The sequence below is a fragment of the Aquila chrysaetos genome, chromosome W (genome assembly GCF_900496995.4).
Source record: "Aquila chrysaetos chrysaetos chromosome W, bAquChr1.4, whole genome shotgun sequence".
In the NCBI taxonomy this organism is placed as follows: Eukaryota; Metazoa; Chordata; class Aves; order Accipitriformes; family Accipitridae; genus Aquila; species Aquila chrysaetos.
Genome location: NC_054457.1, coordinates 2,029,946 through 2,057,273, shown reverse-complemented (window position 1 = coordinate 2,057,273; position 27,328 = coordinate 2,029,946). Strand labels below are relative to the sequence as shown.

General features: G+C 56.2%; 2 protein-coding genes across 2 annotated transcripts; both read left to right on the top strand.

Annotated features, from left to right (window-relative positions):
- The first annotated feature begins 68 nt into the window (after window positions 1-68).
- On the top strand, window positions 69-21,784 carry LOC121232771 (talin-1-like). The gene is made up of 22 exons (XM_041121195.1): window positions 69-350; window positions 6,662-6,828; window positions 9,930-10,027; window positions 10,270-10,399; window positions 10,633-10,785; window positions 12,246-12,388; window positions 12,812-12,939; window positions 13,447-13,507; window positions 13,806-13,910; window positions 14,230-14,385; window positions 14,634-14,735; window positions 14,949-15,025; window positions 15,207-15,387; window positions 15,977-16,090; window positions 16,425-16,533; window positions 17,054-17,262; window positions 17,380-17,478; window positions 19,364-19,531; window positions 19,806-20,100; window positions 20,202-20,368; window positions 21,311-21,439; window positions 21,674-21,784. The coding sequence occupies exons 2-22, from the start codon at window positions 6,699-6,701 to the stop codon at window positions 21,740-21,742; spliced, it is 2,823 nt and encodes a 940-aa protein (XP_040977129.1). The 5' UTR covers window positions 69-350; window positions 6,662-6,698; the 3' UTR covers window positions 21,743-21,784.
- LOC121232733 (talin-1-like) lies at window positions 21,743-23,518 on the top strand. The gene is made up of 6 exons (XM_041121136.1): window positions 21,743-21,901; window positions 22,129-22,242; window positions 22,408-22,542; window positions 22,703-22,831; window positions 22,916-23,302; window positions 23,390-23,518. The coding sequence occupies exons 2-6, from the start codon at window positions 22,150-22,152 to the stop codon at window positions 23,516-23,518; spliced, it is 873 nt and encodes a 290-aa protein (XP_040977070.1). The 5' UTR covers window positions 21,743-21,901; window positions 22,129-22,149.
- The last annotated feature ends 3,810 nt before the right edge of the window (window positions 23,519-27,328 follow it).

Here is a 27,328-nt window from a genome sequence, read left to right as displayed (position 1 = left end):
GTCCAGGGGTGCCTGGGCCTCGGTTGCGTGGTGGTCTGTGCTGTGCTTGGGTAGGGGCTCAAGGGTGTGAGCAGTGGACGGAGCACAGCCCCGGGGTGCGGGCGCCGAGCAATGCTGCTCGGGTGCCAGGCAGCGCACAGCCCTAGGTGTGGGGCCAGGATGCGGGGGGACCAGGCAGAGCGCAGCTTCGAGATGCTGTACTACGCCGTTCTGAACCGTGTCGCCCGGCGGCGCGCGGTGCCCCGGCGCATGCGTGGCGGGGGGCGGTGGGGCGGGAAGCGGGCGGTACGGCCCCACCCCGCTCCGCACAGCCTTGGCGGGGTCGCCGCGCTGCTCCTGCCTGCGTACAGGTATGGGGATATGGGGTCCATATAATCGGCAGCACCCTGATTCTCGGGGGTTGTTGGAAGCGAATGTTCTGGGGGGAGCCCCCCGCTTACAGGGGGGCGGGGGGAGCAGCGTCTCGGTTACCGGGGCCGAGCTCTCCCTGCTCCCACTGGGGTGCCTCCCCGGGAGGGAGAGGCTGCGGCTATCCCAGGGGCTTCTGAGGAGATGGTCATGCCTTAGCCTAGTTTTGGGGCGTGCTCTATCGCCCCCGGGGCTGGCGACCCCGGGTGGTGCGGGCAGGCACAGCCGGGCTGGGCCTGGCCTTAACTCCGTTAATCCTATCTCTGTCCTTGTCCTGCCCCAGAGTAGCCACCACAGGCCTCGGCCTGAAGTCAGTGCTCACCAGGCCCTTGTTGGCATCCCCGCCTCGGGGGGTCCCTGGGGACTGAGAGGGAGAGGCCTGGGTGTGGCCACAGGCCCTCAAACCAGGGGGATGAGTTTTGGCACTGGTCAGTTACAGCGGTGAAACTTTCCTGCTGCCCTTCCTGCCTATATGTGGGGGGAAATGAGTGGGAAGGGTGTCTCTGGCCCATGGTGCAGTTTTGGGTGGGGATGCCGGAGGACACGCTCCCCACAGCCGCAACACAGCCAGGGGAGGTAACCATGGTAGCTCCTGATGATTGTCCTGACACAGAAGGCTGGTTTTGCCCCCCCCCCCGATGGGGCGCTGGGATGGGATGCATAGGGCTGGGATAGGTGCTGTGGAGCAGAACTGACCCCCAACAGGGAAAGGCACAGGTCCCCACCATGCCCTGGCTGGAGCAGCTAACTGGGCAAGGGAAACCCTGCCACATCCTCTGCCTTTTCCCTGCCCAGCCTTGCTCTATGATGACTCCTGCGAGCTCCCTGGCCCATTGAATCTGCTGGCAGGATGTCTACATGCTTCTGCTATGGCTTCATTGCTGGCTGTTAGACCCATATTTGGTAGCAATAATTGTTTACTCCCTTCTCTTCTTTCCCTGTGCCTCACTGCTGAGAGAGATGTATTTTTTGGGATCTTTAGCTTTGCTGGAGCCCACAGGTTGTCCGGTAAAAGGTCCGAACTGTTGTGTCCATTCCCCCCACCCCCAGACCATGGGGTGAAACCTCCCAAGTGCTAAATGAGTGGCCGCTGCTGCGCAATGTACATGATGGTGTGTGGTGAGCACCAGCCGAGTGCACGGCTTGCTCGCTGAATGGCAGTGGTGGGAGCTTGGTGCATCCTGAAGTGGCATGTCCTGGCAGATTTGGGGAAGGGGAGCAGGAAGGCTGGGGAACAGGGACCTGTGGGGTGCCCTCCTTTCTGTTGGCTGAGCATGCTCTCCTCCTGCCCTTGCTCACCCCTGTGCCTGCCTTGGTGGTGGGCAGCCTGGGGGTGCTGCTGTTTGTGCCCCCTCCCTTTGGAGGGTAGGGGATGCATGGGAAACACCAGTGGTTAATGGCCAGAGCTGCTTCACCCCAGTGCAGGTGAGCTTGTGGGCTGCCTGCAGCTGTGGCTGTGATCCCTCAGCCCCAATGCCTGTCCCCTGCCTGTTTCCCATGCTGAGCAGGGCTGTCCTCCCTATGGGGGCAAGAGGAGGTTCCTGCCCCAGCTGCGGGTAATAGCTGGGTGGTTGCAGAGGTGCTGTGGGGCTAGGCTCACCAGCCACTTACGTTCCCCAGGAGCAAGCTTGGCCCTGGCTGGAAGAAACCATCTCACTGTCCAATGTGGCTACACAGCTGGGAAAGAGGAAGCAGGCTGAATCAGCTCAGCAGTGTGCAGCATTGTCACTGGCCAGGGCTACTGGCTCAGCCTTCCCATCAGCGTGAGTCTGAGCCACCCATGCCCCCGGTGCCTGCCATGGCTGTGTATACTGGTCCCATATTGGAGGACCTGTCCAGAGCCAGGTCTGGCTTCTTACTGGGTTAATTTTTGACCCAGTTCCTTCTGCTGTTGTGCAAATGCTGGTGTGCAGGCAGAGCTGCTGCTGGCAGGTGTCGTGGTGGCCTGGGACCTGCCTGGCTGTGCCAGCAGCCATGCTGGCTGGGCAGGCAGCCCCGTGCCTATGGAAAGCCCCAGCAGTGGGGTGATTTGCAGCTGATAAAGTTTCCTGCAGCCAGCTCCTGGTGCTGCTTCACCCCTAGTCTGGGGGTGGTCCAGAGCAGGGCCTTTCCCAAATGAAATTTGGTATTGCTGAAAACAAAACAAAAACAAACAAAAAACCCAAACCTCATCCGGAGTCTCCCTTAGAAAGGGCACGTTAAAATGGCAAAATTGTTGTGTTTGAAGATTTGTGGCTTGTTCTGGAAACTTGCTGAGTGTGCTGGCAGGCTGCTTCGATGCTATTGAATTTTGGTTGTTTGGTGTTGTGTGGGGGTTTTTTTTTGGTTGGTTTTTTTTTAGATATAAAACCTCTGTAACCATTCTTGTAGTGCTAAACTCACCCGATACAAATATAGCAGTTATGTCATGTGATGGAAAACCCACTCTCAGTGGTCCTGCCAATGATGCAGTGGTTCCTCAGGTTGGTGTGGCACTGGGTCCCTGCAGCTGGCCCTGCCTTTAAGCAGAGCCCAAAGCCAGGAGACCTCCACCACTGTGATGGTTTTGCTCACCTAGTGCAGGGTGAGATGGAGGCAGCTGGGACTGCTCCTGAGGGGGTTGGACCCCACCAAGAACTCCCCCCCCCCCCCCCCCCATTTTGGGATCGGCTCAGGAGCATGCTCATAGCTCAAAGGGTTGCACGCAGCTTGCCATAAAATGCAGAAGTGCCTTAATCTGGCTGCCAGCTGGCCAGCTCGCTGCTCTGGTGCTTTATCTGCCTTTGCATACTGACAACCGATTGTGAATGGGTTTGCTTGCTCTGGAGGCGAGCCAGCGCAGAAATTTGGTGTGTGTTCATTGAGACTTGGTTTGTTTGGGGGTTTTGTTTTGGTTTTTTTATTTCCAGAGGGATAGTTTGATTTTTGCTGTCCTTTTCCTTTATTTTTCTGGTTTGCAGCACTGGGCTCCCACACTGTCCTGTCCCTTACGTCTAGTCCGGCTTTTCCTTCCCCACGTGGTACCTGGAGGGGAGAGGTCTGCAGGGGCCAAGCCCTACATCAATGCCCTCTCGCAGGAGGTGGTGTGCAGGCAGATTTGCAAACCCCATGTGATTAATTGCTACATTTGCTGACAAATCTCTCCAGGGTTTGAGGAGGTGTACTTCTTATGCAGCAGAGAGCGTTTCTGCTTTAGACATTGATGTCAGCAAAGTTCAATTGCTGGAGCCTGAGCTGTTTCTGTAGAATATGGGAATTAAAATGAACCATCTATCTTCCTTTCTTCCGAGGGCTTGCTTGAAAGTAAGCACTTTCCCTTCTAAGCTCTGTCATTTTTGTAAGAGCTCAGGAGTAGGAAGGCTTGAGCAGTCATCTTCCTGCAAGGTCTTGGAAAGCGTGGTGGCCCTTGTGAAGGGCATGCTAAGGGGTGCCTCCAATGCAGCACCTGATTTTGGGTGGCTCTGGGAGGGCAAGAGGAGGCTGCAGAAATGGCCGGGGCAGGAGCGATGCTGGCATGGCCTGGCTCCTCTGTTCCTCTCTGCCATCTGGCATTCTCCCCTCCTTTTCCTTCATGGTCTCTGACCTTGTCCTGGTGGTGGCATGTTCTCCTTTTCCTGCAGAGGGACAGAGAGCAGCTTTATGCTCAACTCGAGAATATTTTTAGATATAGAGAAGATGTTGAGTACTGGCCTGGTGACCGCAGCAGCTCATCCTGTGCATGAAATATTCAAAAAACCCTTTCTATGGCAGGGTGTTCCTTGTCCCTTCGGTTCTACAGCTTTGCTGGTGCTTTTGGGTGGACAGCTGTTGTGGTTTAACCCCAGCCAGCAACTAAGCACCACACAGCCACTCACTCACTCTCCTCACAGTGGGATGGGGGAGAGAATCGGAAGAGTAAAAGTGAGAAAACTCATGGGTTGAGATAAAGACAGTTTAATAAGTAAAGCAAAAGCTGCGCACGCAAACAAAGCAAAACAAGGAATTCATTCACTACTTCCCATCCGCAGGCAGGTGTTCAGCCATCTCCAGGAAAGCAGGGCTCCATCACACGTAATGGTTACTTGGGAAGACAAAATGCCATAACTCCAAACGTCCTTCCCTTACTACTTCTTCCCCCCAGCTTTTATTGCTGAGCATGATGTCATACGGTATGGGATATCCCTTTGGTCAGTTTGGGTCAGCTGTCCTAGCTGTGTCCCCTCTGAACTTCTAGCACACCTCCAACCTACTTGCTGGTGGGGTGGTGTGAGAAGCAGAAAAGGCCTTGACTCTGTGTAAGCACTGCTCAGCAATAACTAAAACATCCCTGTATTATCAACACTGTTTCCAGCACAAATCCAAAACATAGCCCCATACAAGCTACTATGAAGAAAATTAACTCCATCCCAGCCAAAACCAGCATAACAGCAATGGCATGTGCAGGCACCTCTGCTGCCTCCTTCCCGCTGCCAGCAGGCTCCCTTGCTCCAGACCCAAAATGCATTTTATTCCTCATCAGCAGAGCTAGTGGGGGCCATGGGCCTCCGCAGAAACATTGCTGAATGGCTCAAGAATGTGGAGCTGGAGCAGCTCCACGTGCTGGCGGAGGCAGCAAGCTCCTCTGTCCCTGCCTCCCACCTGGCTTTGTGGCTCTGCAGGAGCAGGACCCCTGCCCTCTGCCGCTCCTTGTTCTGACTTGCTCCTGCCCAAAATCGGATGCAGGAACTTTTTATCCATCATAGGTCCTGTCACTAGCCTGCTTGGGTCCATGGTTGGAAGCAGCCCGTACCAGTGTACCCCCTTCCACAGGGGACCGAAGCTGGCAGCACCAGGCAGGGATGCACAGGTTTGCTATCTGCTGCTGTGGTGCAAGGGAGGCTGCTAGCAAGCCTTGCCCAAGAACCTTCCCAGGCCAGGCTGAGGATGCATGTGGCCAGTAACTTTTCCCTGACAGCCATAATAGGAGGCCTGGTAGGAGAAAATCAATCTAAAAGAGGACAAGCAGATATGGTGCATCCTGCCGGTGCTCTTGTGTCTTCCTACCAGCTGGGGTTTAAGGACAAGGCAGCCTGTGTCAAGGCAGAGCAGGGGACTCCTTCCCCATGAGCAGGCTCGCAGGGAGAGGAAAAGGGGTGTCACTACTGGAGAGCATCAGTTTGGGGCCGGCTGGGGACTGGGGATGCTGAGAAGGGCAGGGAGAAGGACCCGGTGCAGGGACCCCAAGGCATGCATCAACCTGGGAAAGCACTGAAAGCTTCTGCACGGCAGGTAAACCCAAAGGAAAGGGCTCACCCTACAAGCCACAGCAGGCAAGTGTGGGGGGGGCTTATTTACAACCTCCTTTTGTTATTTCTTTCCGATTTTGCTCTGCTGTAAGAATATCGTCGTTCTAATTGGGTGTTGTTAAACCTGGTGTTTCGGAGCCCTGTTGAGGGGTGCTTGCTCTGAAGCCGATCTATGCAATCCTTCAAGCTTGAAGCTGATACTTAAAGCTGGACCCAGCTTGGGGCCCATTTCAGATGGTGTGGTACGGCTCTCGTGTGCCCTTGCAGCAAGAGCTGCAACAGCTGGGTCCCTCACCCTCCTGCGCATCACCCTGTGCATGGGCTCCCCTGCCCTGGGTTTGTGCCGTGGCTGTTGCCATAGACCCCAGTCTCCAAGCACCAATGCGGTACTCAGCATGAGTGGTGCTTTCCCCAGGTAATTATTTTTAATGGCCAGGTTTAGTGCCTGGTGCCCTTATCTCACCTCCCCAAGCGACTCCATGCTTTTCCGTCCCTCCGTGTCCCTCTGTGCTCAGGCTGCCGGCTCAGCACCATCTGCTGGCAACGTGGGGGACCCTGATAGCCAGGGTAGGGCCCCACCAGCTCCAGGTCAAAGCTTGGTTTTCCTCTTGTGGCTTCTGTGTCATGGCAGGTTTAATTATAACCCCTTCCATCACGCTCTCCTGGCTTATCTCGTGTGCTCCCACGCACTCGCTTCCTCCTTGCTGGCAGCATCTCCGCCGAGTACTGGCCGCTGTCACTCCTGCAGGTGAGCAAAATTGGCTTTGGGACCTTGGGATGGGGAGACAAGGGTCCTGATGCTGGCCAGAGACCCCAGGGTCAGCATGGGGCTGGAAAGCAGGACCCCCTTGTGGGCTCGCCAGCGTGGGGTGCAGCCCTTGCTTGCCACTAGAAGCCAGGTCCCAGCTTTTGGGGAGCAGAGGTGCTGCCAGAGGAAGAGGAAGGACCCTGCGCATCGGAGGGGACTGCGCAGGGACGGCAGTCAGAGCTAACCTGGCTGTCTCCTCCAGCAGGTGACATAGGAGTGGGTACAGCCAAGCCGCCGCCATGGTCGCCCTCTCGCTGAAGATCAGCATCGGCAACGTGGTAAAGACGATGCAGTTCGAGCCCTCCACCATGGTGTATGACGCCTGCCGGATGATCCACGAGCGGGTGCCCGAGGCCCAGATGGGACAGCATAAGTCTGCAGTGGGGCTGTCTGCCGTGCTGCCATGCCAGGGCCACCCCGGCTTGGTTCCTGGCATTTCACTGGCTTCCCTTTCCTCTCTTGTCCCTGTGCCTGTCTGGGTTTTCCCAGCTGGCACAGAGCAGTGTGGGGGTGGGAGGAGCAAGGTCCAAGTCCTCCTGCCCAGTTGAGCTCCTCAGGCTCCCTTCTTGACACCCCAGAAGAAATTTGGGGGCTTGGGAGGTAGGAAAACACATTTGGAAGCGAAATATTCATCGAGCTCTTTGAGCCTGCTGCCCTTTCTGTCTCTGCTCCTCTCTCCTGTTTGCATTCATCACCACTATCCAGGACTAGGTGGGTTTAAACAGTCGCAGGGGTCGTAGCAAGCATTAATAAACCATATAAGTTAATTTTTCCTTTCTTGGGGAATATATAGTCCTCCTCCAGATCTCCCCCCCAGCAGCTCTCTGCCAGACTGTGCTGGTGCTCTGTTACCTTGCTAAGCTTTCTCAGCTCTAATGTTTCCTTGCGGCAGCAAGGCTCAAAAGTATGCTTTTTGGAGAGGGACTAGATGTTTATGTGGATTCGGGGCTGTAACTGTGTTGGAAGGAGCATTGCATTTCCTGCTTCTGGGTGTGAGCCAGCCTGCATATAAAAAAAAAAAAAAAGGCAAGGGGAAAGCCTTAAAGGGAACTGCTTATTCCCAAGTTCCTTTTCAGTTGCTGTATTGGTTTTGTGTGGCAAGGTTTTGGTAGCGGGGGGGGTTACAGGGGTGGCTTCTGTAAGAAGTTGCTGGAAGCTTCCCCTGTGTTCGAGAGAGAGCCAATACCAGCCGGCTCTAAGACGGACCCGCCGCCAGCCAAGGCCGAGCCAATCAGTGATAGTGGTAACGCCTCTGTGATAACATTTTTAAGAAGGAAAAAAGTTGGGACAGATGGAAAACGGCAGCCGGAGAGAGGAGTGAGAACATGTAAGAGAAACAACCCTGCGGACACCAAGGTCAGTGAAGAAGGAAGGGGAGGAGGTGCTCCAGGCGCCGGAGCAGAGATTCCCCTGCAGCCCGTGGTGAAGACCATGGTGAGGCAGGCTGTCCCCCTGCAACCCATGGAGGTCCATGGTGGAGCAGATATCCACCTGCAGCCCGTGGAGGACCCCACGCCGGAGCAGGTGGGTGCCCGAAGGAGGCTGTGACCCCGTGGGAAGCCTGCGCTGGAGCAGGTTCCTGGCAGGACGTGCGGATCTGTGGAGAGAGGAGCCAATGCTGGAGCAGGTTTTCTGGCAGGACTTGTGACCCCGTGGGGGACCCACGCTGGAGCAGTGTGCTCCTGAAGGACTGCACACCGTGGAAAGGACCCATGCTGGAGCAGTTCGTGAAGAACTGCAGCCCGTGGGAAGGACCCACGTTGGAGAAGTTCGTGGAGGACTGTCTCCCGTGGGTGGGACCCCACGGTGGAGCAGGGGAAGAGTGTGATGAGTCCTCCCCCTGAGGAGGATGAAGCGGCAGAAAACAACGTGTGATGAACTGACCGTAAACCCCATTCCCCGTCCCCCTGTGCCGCTGGGGGAGGTTGGTAGAGAAGCCGGGAGTGAAGTTGTGCCCGGGAAGAAGGGAGGGGTGGAGGGAAGGTGTTCTGAGATTTGGTTTTATTTCTCATTACCCTACTCTGGTTGATTTGTAATAAAGTGAGTTAATTTTCCCCAAGTTGAGTCTGTTTTGCCCGTGACGGTAATTGGTGAGTGATCTCTCTCCTGTCCTTATCTTGACCCACAAGCCCTTTGTTATATTTTCTCTCCCCTGTCCAGCTGAGGAGGGGGAGTGATAGAACGGCTTTGGTGGGCACCTGGCAACCAGCCAGGGTCAACCCATCACAAGTTGCTCACAGCTTTTCTTTTCCTATCAGTTCCTTGCAGCTTTTGTTTCTCTTTGCTCTCCTTACCCGGTGGCGCTTGGGGGTCCCTTTTTGAGCTGCCCTGGTTTTTTTGTGACCTTTGGACTGGGGGAGCTTCAGTGTAGGTTTCCAGCCCTGCTCTTGCTCTGGCTTGGGAAGCACCTCTCCCTGCCCAAGCTATGGATCTGGGGCAAGCTGCTCAGTTTTTAGTGCTTTAGAATTATCCTTTTAAAATTTGCTTTGAAAATAGCTTCTTTTTTTTTTTTTTTTTAATTAAAAAAAAAAGGTAAGCCTCAGTGATTTTTCTGCTACTGTTTAGTGGGATCCTAACAGCAGTGTTAGCCAGGCAGGAGCAGGGTGCCTCAAGAATTTGTCCCTCCCCTGCAGAGAGCTGCCAACGAGATGACTTATTATAAACTTAGCAGCCAGCCAAGACAGCCTGCAGCATGGGGTTGTTGGAAAGGTGGAGAAGGACCTTTCCCAGGGCAAAGCCAGGCGTGGTCCTGGCCTCTTACAGCAAGAAGACAGGGCTATCCCCACAGGTCCAAGCCAGGGTGCCACTGCCTGGGCATCAGCAGCAGCGCTCTTGCTGAGTACCCCAGCCCTGAGGGAGCAGGATTTGGTGAACAGCACTTCTACACTTTCTCACCACCTCTGAGACCTTGTAAGCTTCGATCCTGTCCTCCTTCAGCCTCCTCCCCAAATGGAGGAGTCCCAGCTCCTTTAGTCCCTCATACCAAGGCTCTGTCATTTAAGTTGCCCCTCTCTGTATCTTTTCAAACTCTACCATGTCCTTCTGGGGAGGTGCAGACCACACCACCACAGAGTACTCAAAGTGTGGATGTGCCTAGGTTTTATAGACCAGTTCCCAGCACCCTTCCTGGTGATGCCCAGCATTTTGCTACCTTGCTTTGGCAGCTGCTACACGTTGCACTGAAGATTTTGGAGAGCTGTCAACAATGACTCCAAGCTCTTCCTTCAGTTGTGGTCAGTTCCAAGTTTGGCATTGCGTAGGCATGCTTCAGGTGATTTTTTCTGTAGATAACTATATGGTAAAACATCTACCTTGAAACTCGTTTGCCAGCTTTTTGCTGGGCTCCAGCATGCATAGTACTGCTGTGCTTCACATGCTGGGCTGTAGGTACATCCCTGGGCACAGGCTGGTGTCTTGGTGGCCCTGTCCTGCTTAGGATTACCATGGCAGAGACTTTACCTGTTTTTCAGCCAATGATTTTGGGCTGTTCCTCTCGGATGAAGACCCAAAGAAAGGGATCTGGCTGGAGGCTGGGAAGGCTCTGGACTACTACATGCTTCGCAACGGGGTAAGCATCCATCCCACATCCTTCCAGCTGGTACCCGCCTCAGCTATGTGGTCAGACGTGCCCACAGTGGGGAGGTGCTGTGGGTGCCTGCTCTGCTGCCTTGCATCATGCCTGGATGTGTACCCCATGCCCCCCCCCTCCGCCAATTGCACTGGGGAGATGGGAGCTGTTGGCACAGCGGCAGGATGCGGGCGCCCTGCACCAGTGCCACTGCTGGGAGCTGTGCTCCGCTGTGCCTGCAGGACACCATGGAGTACAAGAAGAAGCAGCGGCCCCTGAAGATCCGCATGCTGGATGGGACAGTGAAAACAGTGATGGTGGATGACTCCAAAACAGTCACGGACATGCTCATGACGATCTGTGCCCGGATTGGTGAGAGGAGGGGGCAGCAGCAAGGGGGAGGAAGGGAAGTGGGGAGAGATGGCAGCGTCTGGTGGGGGGTACCAGGGTACCGGCAGCAGCTCTGCAGCAGATAACCTGACAGTGGGGATGTCCGAGGGGGATGTGATGCTGGGGAGGGGATACCACTCTACACCCCTGCGTCACTCCAGGCTCTGTATTTGGCAGTGATGTCATGCTGAGCTTGGTCCACTGCGCTCCTGCAGGTATCACCAACTATGATGAGTACTCACTTGTTCGGGAGATTATGGAAGAGAAGAAGGAGGAGGTTACTGGCACCCTCAAGAAGGACAAGACCCTGCTGCGAGATGAGAAGAAGATGGAGAAGCTCAAGCAGAAGTTGCACACGGATGACGAGTGTACGTGCCTGCACGTGCTGGGGACAGGGTCAGCCTGTGCTGAAGGCAGTGGGAAGGAGAGCTGGCAGGCAAGGAGGGGAGCAGGGGCCCCCCTGCAAGGGGAAGACCCAATGCAGGGGAGTGGAGAGGACTGTGATGAGGGGACATGTGCCCACACTCCTTGGAGTCTCTCCTGTGTGGAGGCCCAGGGCAGAGGGATGAGAGCCAGGATGCACCAAACAAACATCCATTTCTTGCTCTGCGTGATGTATTGGTTTTGTTGGCAAGGTTTTGGTAGCGGGGGGGGTTACAGGGGTGGCTTCTGTAAGAAGCTGCTAGAAGCTTCCCCTGTGTTCAAGAGAAAGCCAATACCAGCTCTGAGACGGACCCGCCGCCGGCCAAGGCCGAGCCAATCAGCGATAGCGGTAACGCCTCTGTGATAACATTTTTAAGAAGGAAAAAAAAAGTTGGGACAGGCAGATTCGGCAGCCGGAGAGAGGAGTGAGAACATGTAAGAGAAACAACTCTGCGGACACCAAGGTCAGTGAAGAAGGAGGGGGAGGAGATGCTCCAGGCGCCGGAGCAGAGATTCCCCTGCGGCCCGTGGTGAAGACCATGGTGAGGCAGGCTGTCCCCCTGCAGTCCATGGAGGTCCACGGTGGAGCAGATATCCACCTGTAGCCCGTGGAGGACCCCACGCCGGAGCAGGTGGGTTTCCCGAAGGAGGCTGTGACCCCGTGGGAACCCTGCGCTGGAGCAGGTTCCTGGCAGGACCTGTGGATCTGTGGAGAGAGGAGCCCACGGAGCAGGTTTTCTGGCAGGACTTGTGACCCCGTGGGGGATCCACGCTGGAGCAGTGTGCTCCTGAAGGACTGCACGCCATGGAAAGGACCCATGCTGGAGCAGTTCGTGAAGAACTGCAGCCCATGGGAAGGGCCCACGTTGGAGAAGTTCGTGGAGGACTGTCTCCCGTGGGTGGGACCCCACGTTGGAGCAGGGAAGAGTGTGATGAGTCCTCCCCCTGAGGAGGATGAAGCGGCAGAAAACAACGTGTGATGAACTGACCGTAAACCCCATCCCCGTCCCCCTGTGCCGCTGGGGGGGTTGGTAGAGAAGCCGGGAGTGAAGTTGTGCCCGGGAAGAAGGGAGGGGTGGAGGGAAGGTGTTCTGAGATTCGGTTTTTTTTCTCATTACCCTACTCTGGTTGATTTGTAATAAAGCAAGTTAATTTTCCCCAAGTTGAGTCTGTTTTGCCCGTGACGGTAAGTGATGAGTGATATCTCTCCTGTCCTTATCTCGACCCACAAGCTCTTTGTTACATTTTCTCTCCCCTGTCCAGCTGAGGAGGGGGAGTGATAGAACGGCTTTGGTGGGCACCTGGCAACCAGCCAGGGTCAACCCATCACACGTGAGCAGCCCCGGGGCCAGGACCAGCCTTCCCTGGGTGTCCATCCTTGCTCACGCCCTGGTGTTGCCTGCAGTGAATTGGCTGGACCACGGCCGGACCCTGCATGAGCAAGGCATTGACAACAACGAAACGCTGCTGCTGCGGCGCAAGTTCTTCTACTCCGACCAGAACGTGGACTCGCGAGATCCTGTGCAGCTCAACCTGCTCTACGTGCAGGTACAGCCCCCTGGAGCACCTCGCTCTGCTGTCTGTGCCAGCCTCCTGCCAGGGCTGGTGGCTGAGGGTTTTAGCTAGGAGCCACCACAGGGGGCACTTCAGGATGCCCAGTTATCTCCTGGGACAGATTTCCTGGGTAAGAGCCAATGCTGGCAATCCCAGCCCTGCCCTCTGTGTACTCTAGAGCTCCCCAGGGGATCCTGTGTCTCCTCTGCCTGGTATGAACCACCCTGATGTCCTGCTGCTGTTCCTTTCCCAGGCATGGTGATGGTCCCTGTAGGGGACAGCCTGCCCCTAGATCCTCCTCTTTTTCATGGCTACTTCTTTTCTGTCTGGAAAACAGGTCCTGCCTGGTGTGGAGGGGAGCAATGGCAGGGCTGCGTGGCTGCCCAGCCCGCAGCTGTGTCTTCTCTTCCTATGCAGGCTCGCGATGACATCCTTAATGGTTCCCACCCTGTCTCCTTTGACAAAGCCTGTGAGTTTGCCGGCTACCAGTGCCAGATCCAGTTCGGGCCGCACAACGAGCAGAAGCACAAGCCAGGCTTTCTGGAGTGAGTGTCCTGGGGAGCCCCTGGGCTTGTCTCCAGGCGGCTTGAGCAGCTCGGCAGCCCCCAGCACTGTGCCAGCACACAGCACTTGGGGATGTGGGTGTCTCTGGAGTGACCTCTCTCCTCCCTGCAGCATGGTGCCCAAGCATGGAGGTCCATGCCAGCTGCAAGGGGTGCCAGCTACCCATCCTGCTCCCTCTGGCACCTCCCTGGGACATGCAGCCAGCTCCCCTTCTGATGGGGGGGACCTCAGCCTGCCGTACAGCCTCCCATGATGTCACGTGAGGGGCTGCATCCTTAGCACCTCCACCCTGCTCTCAGCAGGATGGCTCCTGGGGCAGCTTTCATTACTGCAGCAACCTCTCCCACATCCTTCCTGCTCCCAAAAACTCCCAGCCCATGCCCTGGCAAGGGTTTGTCCAAGGCTTTGGGTTGGGCCTCTTTGTAGGCAAAGACAAATGCTGGCTTCAGGCTCTGCCACTAACAGCTGGCTTGGCTGTCTCTTGGCAGAGTCAAGGATTTCCTGCCCAAGGAGTACATCAAGCAGAAAGGGGAGCGCAAGATCTTCATGGTATGTGGGGGGGGGTGGGTGTTAAGACCTGGGCTTCTTGTTCTTCCTTGCCAAAGGTTAAGGCTGTTCTTGTCCCTGGAGGCAGCATGTAGTGGCTTGGCGGGTGAGAAATAGGAGCATGAAGCTGTAGGTGGGCAGACAAGGCAGCTCCTGAGGTCTCAGAGGGTCAGAGGGATGGTGTAGCAGGGGCAGGGGATGCCAGTGGGGCAGGGAGAGCCTGGAAAAGCAATGACAGGGCGATGGTGGCACAGCCAGGGGACCGCGGAGCTAGTGCGATGTTCTCTCTTTGCTGTTGCAGGCCCACAAGAACTGCGGGAACATGAGTGAGATTGAGGCCAAAGTTCACTACGTGAAACTTGCCCGTTCCCTCAAGACCTACGGGGTCTCCTTCTTCCTGGTCAAGGTAGAGCAGTGGCTCCCCTGGCCAAAATTTCCCTTCTCCAGCATCTCTCCATCTGTAGTTGAGCTGCTACCCATCAACCTACATTGCTCCAGTTTTCCCTGCATCCCCACTATCTGCCTGTCCTTCTTGGCCTTCCCTGTGTGCTGCCTTCCCACTTCTTGGTTCACACTTTTTCTCATTTTCAAGCCCCATGTCATAGTTGTCACCACCTGAAAGTGTGGCCTTGGGGGTGTTTGGTAGCCAAGGGAGGCCTTAAAGGTCTCTGCCTGGACGGATCTGTCCCAGGAGCAGCCCATAACCCTTCTGTCATGGCCTGCAGGAGAAAATGAAGGGGAAGAACAAGCTGGTGCCACGGCTGCTGGGGATCACCAAGGAGTGCGTGATGCGCGTGGATGAGAAGACCAAGGAAGTGATTCAGGAGTGGAGCCTGACCAATATCAAGCGCTGGGCAGCCTCACCCAAGAGCTTCACCCTGGTAGGGGCCAGCCCTGGTCCTCCACCCTGCCTCCCTGGTGGTGCCCCTGTGGGGGGGCTGCTCTCATGCTAACCCCTCTCTTGGGTATTGCCCTGCGGTGGGACAGCCTTGCCCTCCTCCGGTGCCTCTCCCAGCCCCGGCTTCTGTTTTGGAGGCTGGCACTGGGTGCTTAGTGCATACCAGAGGGGCTGGCTCAGAATAGCTGCCAGTGCCCTGCTCCAGTGCTACCCTGTGCCATGCCGTTGCAGGATTTTGGAGATTACCAGGATGGTTACTACTCAGTGCAGACAACAGAGGGGGAACAGATTGCCCAGCTGATTGCTGGCTACATTGACATCATCCTGAAAAAGGTGAGGATGTGCTGGGAAGGGCAGCCGGGCACTGATAACAGTCTTCTCTCTGGAGAGGGGTGCAGGGTGCCCCTTCCAGCTGTCTCCAGACAGCCGTTGGCACACGGTGCTGCTGGGGGAACCCCATGGCCCTGGTATGGTGCCTGGGCTGCAGGAGGAGGGGGAGGCTGGGAGGTGTGTGCTGGCTGACGTGTTTTCTCTTTCCCTCTGCAGAAAAAGAGCAAAGACCACTTTGGACTGGAGGGGGATGAGGAGTCCACCATGCTGGAAGACTCCGTGTCTCCAAAGAAGTAAGTCCTCTAGGAGCAAGTTAGCTGTCAACCAGAAGTTGAATGGAGAGCAGGCTCCAGCCAAGCTTGCAGTACAGCATGTCTGGAGGAAGAGCTGCCAGTCCTTCAGCAGCAGCACTCCCGGAGAGCCTGGTGCCGGGGCCATGGGCATTCCTTGACCTGGTATTTCTCCCTGTTTCAGGTCAACCGTCTTGCAGCAGCAGTTTAACCATGTAGGCAAGGCAGAGTTAGGCTCGGTGGCCCTGCCAGCCATCATGCGGACAGGGGCTGGAGGGCCAGAAAACTTCCAGGCGAGCACAATGCCGCAGGCTCAACTGCAAATCATCAGTGGCCAGATGCACCAAGGGCACATGCCTCCCCTGGTAAGCTCTCCCTGCACCCACCCTAGGGCACAGACTCCAAGAGGTGTCCGTCAGGCTCATGTAGACCTGTCCATTTGGGTCTGTGGCTAGGCATTTGCTTGCCATGAAGAGCAGGGGCTCTGTGCCGCTGGCCTGGCTGAGCTGGCGTCCTCCTGCAAACTTGAGCTCCACTCTGGCATTTTCCCCTGGCTGGCAGCCACGGCTTCTCCTTCAGGTTGTGCCCCCCCAAGCTGCCATGCCCAGCCAGCCCTGGTTTACAGCAGAGCCCTGCATCTGGTGTTGGTGTCCCCCCTTCTCTGCAGCCAGAGAAGCATTTAAAAAGGTCCCTCTGCATCTGTTCCCTAAGAGCTGCCTAACTGCGGGACTCACTCATGCCTACCCTGGGCAGATGCTTTGCAGTGGGCTGGGGCATTTCCCAGGGGGAGGTGCAGAGGGAAGACCCCCTTTTTGCTGGGTGCACCCCCCTTTTGCAGAGGCACTTGCCTAGAGCGTTGTCATCAACAGCATGTTGGGGGGGAGGTGCATGAGCTGAATATTTGAGCCTAGACATGGAGCCCCTGGCATACCTCAATCTGTCCCTGTGTTGCAGACTTCAGCCCAGCAAGCCCTGACCGGCACCATCAACTCCAGCATGCAAGCTGTGCACGCAGCCCAGGCCATGCTGGATGACTTCGAAACCTTGCCACCCCTTGGGCAGGATGCTGTGAGTGCTGGGTGAAGAGGGGGTGCTGGGGGGAACCTCGCTGGAGGCTGCTGGCCAGGCTGGGTGAGGCTGGCCACATTCCTAGGAGAGGTGTCAGCAGCTACCAGGAAGATCTGCTGCCTGCAAAGAGGTGGGGTTGTATCCAGCTCTGGGGGCAGAAGCGGAGGGGGGCACTTGGTCAGGTCGCTTGGTCAGGATGGGCTGGGGAGTTTTGGGTGGTGACAGCTCTTCCTTTCCTCTTCCATGTCTCCTCTCTCCTGCATTATTCTGTGTGAGCGTAGGTGCAGCTCCCCACCTCCACCATCACCTCCTGACCTTGTTCTCCCAATTTCAGGCATCCAAAGCTTGGCACAAAAACAAGATGGATGAGTCAAAGCATGAGATCTGCTCCCAAGTGGATGCTATCACTGCTGGCACAGCCTCGGTGGTCAACCTCACTGCAGGTATATGGAGGGTTGGAGAAGAGGGATGCCCCTGTCTCTGGAGAAGGCTTGGTCTCTCTTGTCTGGCTGAAGGTCGTATCTCCTGCCCTCCATCAGAGACTGGAGGAGACAGCCAGACAGCCTGCCCTAGCTAGAGCTAAATCAGCCCCAACTGCTGCTAATGTGCCTGTAGAGCCAGCCGTGCCCCCGCAGCTCGCCCTGCCTTTACATCCCCCAACATCTCTGCCTGTGCCCAGCCCAGTCCTTCCTCCCAGTCCTTGGCTGACCTGCCATCCTCTGAACCAGGAGCGTGTTGTCCAGTCCCTGCTATAGCTCTGGGCACAGCCGCGGCACAGTGTAGCTCTCCTTCCCCAGGCTCTCCTGCCCAAACTCAGCCAATGCGACCGTCTTTTTGGCTTAGGAGCCAGGGTGTCTCTCCCCCCGCCCCTGGGAAGGAGGACCACATCTGTGACAGGCATTGGGATGCTCTTGGGGCATCACTGAAGCACATCCCATCCTGACTCATCTCCTCCCTGTGCAGGGGATCCAGCAGACACAGACTACACCGCCGTGGGCTGTGCCATCACCACTATTTCTTCCAACCTGACGGAGATGTCCAAGGGCGTGAAGATGCTGGCCGCGCTGATGGAGGACGAGGGAGGGAATGGGCGGCAGCTTCTGCAGGCAGCCAAGAACCTGGCGAGCACTGTCTCGGACCTGCTGAAAATGGTGCAGCCTGCCAGTGCTGAGGTGGGGGGCAGGAGGGGCCGTGGGGCCAAGAGGTGGGTGGAAGCCAAGGGGAACCATTAGGACAGTTTTTAGGGCTTGCTCATGAGCCTGGTGTTGCTTTTGCCTCATTCCTCGCAGCCTCGCCAGAATCTCCTGCAGGCTGCCGGCTTCGTGGGCCAGACCAGCGGGGAGCTGCTGCAGCAGATTGGGGAGAGTGACACCAACCCTCAGTTCCAGGTGAGTGCACCTGGTGGCACCCAGGGACACCTGCTCCCTAAAACCATCAGCCTTTGCACAGGACCAGCAGGAGGGCTCCAGGCCAAAACTTGGCCCTGTGCATGGCAGTGACTTTGCTGAGGGAAGGGACAGGCCATTGCCCATCTCTGGCCCTAGAGCTGTTGTGATATAATGCCTCTTATCTTGTGGATTTCCATGTAGATCCCAGAAAGCCAGTGTGCTTGGATCCTGCCTGCCTCTGACCCAAAGATGGTAAAAGGGGGCTGTAGGCATGGCTTGGTGGTCCCTGACCTCTCTGATGCAAGGAGTGCTCCTCTGGGGATGATCAGCTGAACTCTTTGGAGAAGGGCTCTTGTCAAAAATCTGCTTTTCTGGTGGTCAGCTCTCAGAAGTCCACGCACTCAGGTCACTGCTTGGGCAAGTGCTGCCCCAGGAATCGTCCCTCACAGCTGCCTCAGCTCCTGCCTGTCGCCCCCTGCCCGTGGTCAGGAGCTGCCTGCCTGCCCCCATCGGGGAACTGGGAATCAGGGTGTCTGGAGCCTCGTGGGATGGTTTTTTTGGTTTTGGTTTTTTTTTTTGGCTGAGCTGGCTTCCAGCTGGCCTGTTTTCCCCACGACTGCTGCTTCCAGCACAAGGGAGGTAGCACACCGTGCTGGGGAGGGGGATCCAGCCGTAGTATAGACCAAAACGGACTCCAGAAAGGAGGAGTTTCTGTTCACTGCAGCCGCATGGCCTCAACGTGAGTGGAAAAGCCTGGACAGAGCCAAGGGGAGCAGAAAAGCTAGGACCAGGACAGGGGGCCATGCATGGCCAGGCAACAGTGTCAGGACAGGGCAGCTCCAAAGGGCAGATTTAGGACCTGGAAGACAATTTGCACACGTGGGGTGCTCTGCCCTGCAGCTGCCAGACTCAAGTGTATCTGCTTCCCTCCCTGGGCTCCTCTGGCAGGGTGGCTGCTTCTTTGCCACAGTCAGATGCTGCGGTCTGAGAACTCTGGAGCTGGGTGCATGTGCTCTCCAGCCTCTCCTCCTGTCTGGAAGGTTGATGGTTTGCAATGGGAGTAGTCTTGGCTTGCAGGAGGTGAGGAGATGCTGTGGCATTTTTGGTTTGGTGGCCAGAGGCTTAGCTGCCGTGGGGTGCGGGGCCACTCGCCACGGGTCTGGTGCCAAGTGGGGAAGCAGTTTATCATGTGCTGGTCGCTACCTGTTGCATGCTGGCAGGGTGGCCCTATGCCTTCTCTGCCATCCCTGGGGGAGAGGAGGCTGGTTGCTGTGTCATACCCCTCCTTTAGCCCTGGGAATGACAGCAGAGATGTAGCCTGTTGCTAAAGAGCTAAAAAATAGCTGGCATGCCTGCAGTACAGGTGACCAGTGTGGGCAGCAGCTCCTGCTCACCTTTTGCTGGTGGGGTGAGCCCATGGGCAGGCAGTGCCATGGGATGGCACTGGCTGCTGCCCACAGTGCAGCTGTGCCCATGGCTGGCTTGTGCCTGCTGTTTGGCTAGAGCCCGGCATGGGGTGCGAAGCTGGGCAGTGCTGGCAGTGCCTCACAGCAGGTTGTCACTGTGGTACAGTCAGGGACTCGGTGCGGGTTGTTGCCTGGGGAGCGGGCAGTGAACAGGTCACGGGTGTTGGGGTGATGATGAGTGTTGCCCGAGCTGCTCTGGGCGGTGGTCATGGCAGCGTCCTGGCGCAAGGAGGTGCCACGGTGCAGGCTCAAAGCCAGGTTACAACCTCACTGCCGGCCGTCACACGCGGTAGGGATGGGTTCGAGGTGTTGCCAGCCACTCCAGGTGTTCAGTGCTGGGCTGGAGCGGATGAAAGCCCCCCCCCGCTGCTGGTGCTCCCACTGCTGCTCCCGTGCTGACCCTCTCAGTCTCCCCCCAGGACGTGCTCATGCAGCTGGCGAAGGCAGTGGCCAGTGCTACCGCCACGCTGGTGCTCAAAGCCAAGAACGTGGCTCAGAAAATGGAGGACTCGGCGCTGCAGACGCAAGTGATCACTGCAGCCACCCAGTGTGCCCTCTCCACCTCCCAGCTGGTGGCCTGCACCAAGGTAAGTGATGTTAACCCTTGTCTCGGCATCACTGCAAGCATCACCTGGGTGGTGGTGGCTCTAGCCGGTGGGGTTGTAGGTGTGCCAGGACTACATGTCCTCAGGTGGGATGTCAGGGGTCTGGAACCAGAAGCATGGGCTGCCTCGGGTGTTTGCCACCCCCCAACGCTGAATATCCTTTTTGGAGGAGCAGAAGTTGGGGACAGTTGTCCGTGCAGAGCTCCTACAAGGAACACACCACACTCGCCTCCCAGACTTTTCTCCTCCCCTCCAGGTAGTGGCTCCCACAATCAGCTCCCCAGTCTGCCAGGAGCAGCTGATCGAGGCTGGCAAGTTGGTGGCCAAGTCGGCAGAGGGCTGTGTAGAGGCCTCCAAGGTGGCCACCAGCAATGACCAGCTCCTGAAGCAGGTGGGGGTGGCAGCCACAGCCGTCACCCAGGCCCTGAACGACCTGCTGCAGCATATCAAGCAGTACGCCATGGGTGGGCAGCCCATCGGGCGATACAACCAGGCCACCGACACCATCCTCAACATCACTGAGAACATATTCAGCTCCATGGGTGACGCGGGTGAGAGTGGCTGATGGCACCCGGGGTAGAGCATGATGGGTGGGGAGGTATCGGGAAGCCCATGGGACTTGCTAACAGGCCACCCTTCCTTTCTTTCCCAGGGGAAATGGTGCGTCAGGCTTGTATTCTGGCCCAGGCCACCTCTGACCTTGTCAACGCCATCAAAGCCGACGCGGAGGGAGAGACTGACCTGGAGAGCTCGTGCAAGCTGCTGAGCGCAGCCAAGATCCTGGCTGATGCCACCGCCAAGATGGTGGAAGCTGCGAAGGTTCGTGGCGTGCAGGAGGATAGGCGCTGGCTCTGACCCCCATCTGATGCCATTGGCTCGGTGCTGCAGAGGAGACGAGCAGCCTCTGGGTTGGGGAGCAGTTCCCAGAGTAAGGTCCTGCACTGAGCCAAGGACCTGTTGTCCTGGTTTCAGCTGGGATAGAGTTAACTGTCTCCCTAGTAGCTGGTATGGTGCTATGTTTTGAGTTCAGTATGTGAAGAATGTTGATAACACTGGTGTTTTCAGTTGTTGCTAAGTAGTCTTTAGACTAAAGTCAAGGATTTTTCAGCTTGTCATGCCCAGCCAGCGAGAAAGCTGGAGGGGCACAGGACACAGCCAGGGCAGCTGTACCAAAGTGGCCAAAGGGGTATTCCATACCACGTGACGTCCCATCTAGTATAGGAACTGGGAAGTGGGGGCAGGGAACGGCCGCTCGGGGACTAGCTGGGTGTCGGTCGGCGGGTGTTGAGCAATTGCACTGCGCATCATTTGTACATTCCAATCCTTTCATTATTGCTATAGTCATTTTATTAGTGTTATCATTATCATTATTAGTTTCTTCTTTTCTGTTCTATTAAACTGTTCTTATCTCAACCCACAGGTTTTGCTGCTTTTACCGATTTTCTCCCTCATCCCACTGGGTGTGGGGGAGTGAGTGAGTGAGCGGCTGCATGGTGCTTAGTTGCTGGCTGGGGTTAAACCACGACACCTGTGCAATGGAGTGGGGCTCCTCCTGAAGTTGTGGGTAGTAGCAGAGTAGCTGTTAGATCTCCTGCTGCTGAGCTCTCTAGGAGAGGCTTTAGGCATATCCCCAGCACTGTAAGCAGCTGGGCTGCCTGGGGGGTGTTCCCCAGCATCAGGCCAGAGCACAGTTGCTGCTGTCAGGAGGACAAGGGACCCGGTGGCCCCTGCAAGGTGTGATGGGTTTCCTGCTTTCTCCAGGGAGCCGCAGCCCACCCAGACAGCGAGGAGCAGCAGCAGCGGCTGCGCGAGGCAGCAGAGAGGCTCCGCACGGCAACCAATGCCGCAGCCCAGAATGCCATCAAGAAGAAGCTTGTACACAAGCTGGAGGTGAGACGCTGGGCAAGGGGCTGTGGAGGGCGAGCGGACGTGGTCAGCAAATGAGACCTGGCTGGGAGTCCCCGTGTCTCTGAGCTTTCTGGAGGGATAAAGTCCTCTTCATGTACAGTGTCCATGCTGCATCCTGCAGAGACATCCCCACTGCTTCCTTCCTTTCCCTTGTGCGCACCGTGTTGCTTTGGGATGCCGGGCATCAAGGGTGCTGGGGATGCTCTGTTGTCGCAGGTGGAGACATGGGAGAAGCAGCTTAGGGGGAGCTGGGCCCTGGTGCATAGCAGGAAGGCTCCGGGGTAGGCTGCTCTGCCACTGGTGCTAACTCATGCTGCCCCCCACCAGCACGCAACCAAGCAAGCCGCTGCCTCTGCAACCCAGACCATCGCTGCCGCGCAGCACGCTGCCTCCTCCAACAAGAACCCTGCTGTGCAGCAGCAGCAGCTAGTACAGAGCTGCAAGGTAAGGGCCCAGGCCAGATCCTGGCATCTCCTGTGCCACCTGTCTCTGTCCCTTCTTCCGTCAGCCATGCCAGGGCTCTGTGCTTGGCCTCAGCGGGCAGGCAGACCTTGGGGTCCTCATGTGGCTCCCCCGGGAGCCAGTCTTCTGGTCACTGGTCCTGAATTAGATCCGTGGGGAGGGCCGTCTCCTCCCAGCTAAGCCTCTCCAATGACCATCCTCTCTGGCAGGCGGTGGCAGAGCAAATCCCAATGCTGGTGCAGGGCATGCGAGGAAGCCAGTCCCAGATGGACAGCCCCAGTGCCCAGCTGGCTCTCATTGTTGCCAGCCAGAACTTCCTGCAGGTATCTGCACTGCCCAGAGCCTCCTGTGCCAGCTCTGGCACAGGTGTTACAGCTTTCATACCGTGCCTGGCCCTCCTAAGATACTGGGAAACCTACTGCACGTGGGCAGCAGAGAGATGCTGCATGTTTGTCCCCTTCTCACGGCTTTTTCTTTTGGCCTGGCAGCCTGGTGGGAAGATGGTAGCCGCAGCCAAGGCCACAGTCCCCACCATCATGGACCAAGCCTCTGCGATGCAGCTCAGCCAGTGCGCCAAGAACTTGGCCATGGCTCTGGCCAAGCTCCGCACGGCCACCCAGAAGGTGAGAGGCTGGGTCCTGTCGTGTGGCAGAACCCCAGCTATGCAGAGCAGGGCGGGGACGGTGGGGCAATGAGGACAGCCCGGTGGCAGGTCACAGTCTCTGCTGTGGCAGGGTGGGCTTGGCGGTTGCCCCGCTCACCTTCCCTTTTCCCCCGTTGCAGGCTCAGGAGGCGTGTGGACCCCTGGACATAGACTCCGCACTGGGTCTTGTGCAGAGCCTGGAGAGGGACTTGCAGGAAGCTAAGGCAGCTGCCTGTGACAGCAAGCTCAAGCCTCTACCGGGAGAGACAGTGAGGGCGTGGGGAAGGGTGGTGTGGGAGCCACCAGGCTGGAGGTGCAGTCCACCAGCATGTCCCCACTCATCCCCCCTGCAGATGGAGAAGTGTACCCAGGACCTGGGGAACAGCACAAAAGCTGTCAGCTCTGCCATTGCTCACCTCCTGGGAGAGGTGGCTCAGGGCAACGAGAACTACACGGGTACTGGTCTCCGTGCCGGGGCTGGGAGAGGGGAGGGGGCTGTGCTGGTAGCGACTGACCTTTCCACCCCCCCAGGGATTGCTGCCCGAGAGGTGGCCCAGGCCCTGTGCTCGCTTGGCCAGGCTGCCCGCGGTGTGGCGGCTAGCACCCCCGACCTGCAGGTGCGGAATGCCATGCTGGAGTGCACTGGCTGCATCATGGATAAAGCCAACAACCTCATCGAGGAGGCGTGGAAAGCAGTGGCCAAGCCTGGTGACCCAGAGAGCCAGCAGCACCTGGCCCAGGTGGGGGAGCCCTGGTGCCCCCCGCCAGCTCATGGGAATGGCATGGGGCTGGCTGGGGGACGGTGACCACTCTTTACTTCTCCGCAGGTGGCCAAGGCGGTGTCGCAGGCCCTGAGCCGCTGTGTCAACTGTCTGCCAGGACAGCGGGACATGGACGCTGCCATCTGCATGGTGGGAGAGGCCAGCAAGAGGCTGCTCGTGGATGCGGTGAGCTGAGCTGGGGTGGGAGGGGGTGTCGTGGTTTCAGCCCAGCCGGTAACAAAGGACCACGCAGCCACTCGCTCACTCCTCCCACCCCCTGCCGGTGGGATAGGGAGGAGACGGAGGAGAGAAAAGAAAAAAACCTGGAACCTCGAGGGTTGAGATAAGGGCAGTTTACTGGGACAACACAAAAAAAAGGTTACAACAACAACAGTACTAAAGAGAGTATACAAAAAGAGTGATGCACAGTGCAACTGCTCACCACCCGGAACCCGACGCTCTGCCACTTCACTTCCCCCACCAAAAGTTGAGAGCGCCCTCCCCCCGGCCCACTCCCCATTTATATACTGAGCATGATGTCACATGGTATGGAATAGCTCCTTGGCTAGTTCAGGTCAGCTGCCCCGGCTATGCCCCCTCACCTCCCAGGTTCCTGTAAAAATTAACTCTATCCCAGCTGAACCCAGGACATTATCCACCCCTTATTCTATACCATTTACATCATGCTCAGATCTTACATTTTCCAATCAACCACTACCACTTTCCTTGTCTTACATATATATATGGACACACACACACAAATAGTATTCCCTTAGTCGATGGGCTATCCCTCCACTGTGTCCATCAATTTTATTTAGTCCATGACTTTGGGGCTCCATCTGTTGTAACACTTCTTCAGGATAAGAGAGATGGTGTGAGGTGTTGGGTTGTTGTATGCTGCCTCTGGAACTTCTGGCTGGTACATTTGGTGCAAACCACACCCTTGGTCTGCAGGTCGAAGATGTTGATCTTGAGGAAATTGCTGGGCGCCAGTTCAAGTTCTATCACTGTTGTTCTTGGCTCAGTTTCAAAGTCCATCCTTCAGTCATTTGGGTAATTCTTACAGTAATACCCTTGATATGGCATATAGACACTATAGATACAATGACATACATTGGCAGGTTATTTAGCAGTTAAATATCATACAGCCTAGTTCACTGGCTATTCTCTCCCAAAATCAAATCTCCCTGAGGTACACATCGAACTTCCCCGTCCTTCTGCATCACCCACCAGGTGTACCCAGGTCCTTGAGAAAAAGCAACCCCTTGGATGGGTTTGTCTCTGCTTGAGGGAGGACTAACCCAGACTGTCTTTCCTAACATACTCCTCATGCGCACTACAGAGACTTTATCCCCTTCTACAGTATGTGGAAGTCTTGGTTGGGTGGGGCCAGCCCGATTGGTGGATCCTCTAGTATTAACTAACCAGGTGGCTTTTGTTAAATGTGTATCCCAATGTTTGAAAGTTCCACCCCCCATTGCTCTCAATGTAGTTTTCAGCAGTCCATTGTATCGTTCGATTTTTCCAGAGGCTGGTGCGTGATAAGGGATGTGATATACCCACTCAATGCCATGTTCTTTGGCCCAGGTGTCTATGAGGTTGTTTCAGAAATGAGTCCCGTTGTCCGACTCGATTCTTTCTGGGGTGCCGTGTTGCCATAAAACTTTCTCTTCAAGGCCCAGGATAGTGTTCTGGGCAGTGGCGTGGGACACAGGATATCTTTCCAGCCATCCAGTGGTTGTTTCCACCATTGTAAGCACATAGTGCTTGCCTTGGCGGGTTCGTGGGAGTGTGATATAGTCAATCTGCCAGGCCTCCCACTGTTTATATTTCAGCCATCGCCCTCCATACGACAGGGGTTTCAGTCGCTTGGCTTGCTTAATTGCAGCACATGTTTCACATTCATGGATAACCTGTGCGATAGTGTCCATGGTCAAGTCCACCCCTCGGTCACGAGCCCATCTATATGTTGCATCTCTTCCCTGATGGCCTGAAGTATCATGGGCCCACTGAGCCATAAATAGCTCACCCTTATGTTGCCAGTCCAGGTCCACCTGAGACACTTCAATCTTGGCGGCCTGATCTGCCTGCTGGTTGTTTTGATGTTCTTCAGTGGCCCGACTCTTGGGTACATGAGCATCTACGTGGCGTACTTTTACCACTAGCTTCTCTATCCGAACAGCAATATCTTGCCACAGTGCGGCAGCCCAGATGAGTTTACCTCTGTGCTGCCAATTGCTCTTCTTCCATTGCTGTAGCCACCCCCATAGGGCATTTGCCACCATCCATGAGTCGGTATAGAGATAGAGCACTGGCCACTTCTCTCTTTCAGCAATGTCTAACACTAGCTGGATGGCTTTCACCTCTGCAAACTGGCTTGATTCACCTTCTCCTTCAGCAGTTTCTGCGACTAGTCGTGTAGGATTCCATACAGCAGCCTTCCACCTCCGATGTTTTCCCACAATGCGACAGGACCCATCCGTAAACAGGGCATATTGCCTCTCATTTTCTGGCAGTTTATTATACAGCGGGGCCTCTTCAGCACGTGTCACCTCCTCCTCTGGCGACATTCCAAAATCTTTGCCTTCTGGCCAGTCCGTGATCACTTCCACAATTCCTGGGCGACTGGGGTTTCCTATGCGAGCTCGTTGTGTGATCAGTGCGGCCCACTTACTCCATGTGGCATCAGTTGCATGATGTGTAGAGGAGACCCTCCCTTTGAACATCCAGCCCAGCATTGGCAGTAGGGGTGCTAAGAGGAGCTGTGTTTCAGTACCAACCACTTCTGAGGCAGCTCAAACTCCTTCATATGCTGCCAATATCTCTTTTTCAGTTGGAGTATAGCAAGCCTCGGATCCTCTGTATCCCCGACTCCAAAACCCCAGGGGTCGGCCTCGGGTCTCCCCAGGTGCTTTCTGCCAGAGGCTCCAGGTAGGACCATTCTCCCCAGCTGCACTATAGAGCACATTTTTAACATCTTGTCCTGCCTGGACTGGCCCAAGAGCTACTGCATGAACAATCTCCCGCTTAATTTGTTCAAAGGCTTGTCGTTGCTCAGGCCCCCGTTTAAAATCGTTCTTCTTCCGGGTAACTTGGTAGAGAGGGCTTACAATCAGACTGTAATTTGGAATATGCATTCTCCAAAAGCCCACAACACCTAAGAAAGCCTGTGCTTCCTTTTTATTAGTAGGTGGGGACATAGCTGCTATTTTGTTGATCACATCCATAGGGATCTGACGACGCCCGTCTTGCCATTTTACTCCTAAGAACTGGATCTCCTGTGCAGGTCCCTTGACCTTACTTTCTTTTATGGCAAAACCAGCCTTCAAAAGGATTTGGATTATTTTCTTCCCTTTCTCAAAGACTTCTTCTGCCGTGTTGCCCCATACGATGATGTCATCAATGTATTGCAGGTGCTCTGGAGCTTCACCTTTTTCCAGTGCAGCCTGGATCAGTCCATGGCAAATGGTGGGGCTGTGTTTCCACCCCTGGGGCAGTCGATTCCAGGTGTACTGGACGCCCCTCCAAGTGAAAGCAAACTGTGGCCTGCACTCCGCTGCCAAAGGAATGGAGAAAAATGCATTAGCAATGTCAATTGTGGCATACCACTTAGCTGCCTTTGATTCCAGTTCATATTGAAGCTCTAACATATCTGGCACAGCAGTGCTCAGCGGTGGCGTGACTTCATTCAGCCCACGATAATCTACTGTTAGTCTCCATTCCCCATTAGATTTCTGCACGGGCCATATGGGACTATTAAAGGGTGAGTGAGTCTTGCTGATCACTCCTTGGCTCTCCAATTGGCAAATCAGCTTATGGATGGGGATCAGGGAGTCTCGGTTGGTGCGATATTGCCGCCAGTGCACCGTCGTGGTAGCAATTGGCACCTGTTGTTCTTCAACCTTCAGCAACCCCACAACCGAAGGGTCTTGAGAGAGACCAGGCAGGGTAGACAGCTGTTCAGTGCCCTCCGTCTCCAATGCAGCTATACCAAAAGCCCAACGG

Excerpts from the sequence above, each read along its gene's own strand:
- LOC121232771 (XM_041121195.1), top strand. The coding sequence starts at position 6,699 with ATGGTCGCCCTCTCGCTGAAGATCAGCATCGGCAACGTGGTAAAGACG. Across the intron at positions 10,028-10,269 it reads ACTACATGCTTCGCAACGGG|GACACCATGGAGTACAAGAA; the intron begins GTAAGCATCCAT and ends CTGTGCCTGCAG. Across the intron at positions 21,440-21,673 it reads AGCTTGTACACAAGCTGGAG|GTGGAGACATGGGAGAAGCA; the intron begins GTGAGACGCTGG and ends CTGTTGTCGCAG.
- LOC121232733 (XM_041121136.1), top strand. The coding sequence starts at position 22,150 with ATGCTGGTGCAGGGCATGCGAGGAAGCCAGTCCCAGATGGACAGCCCC. Across the intron at positions 22,243-22,407 it reads CCAGCCAGAACTTCCTGCAG|CCTGGTGGGAAGATGGTAGC; the intron begins GTATCTGCACTG and ends TTGGCCTGGCAG. Across the intron at positions 23,303-23,389 it reads GCCAGCAGCACCTGGCCCAG|GTGGCCAAGGCGGTGTCGCA; the intron begins GTGGGGGAGCCC and ends ACTTCTCCGCAG.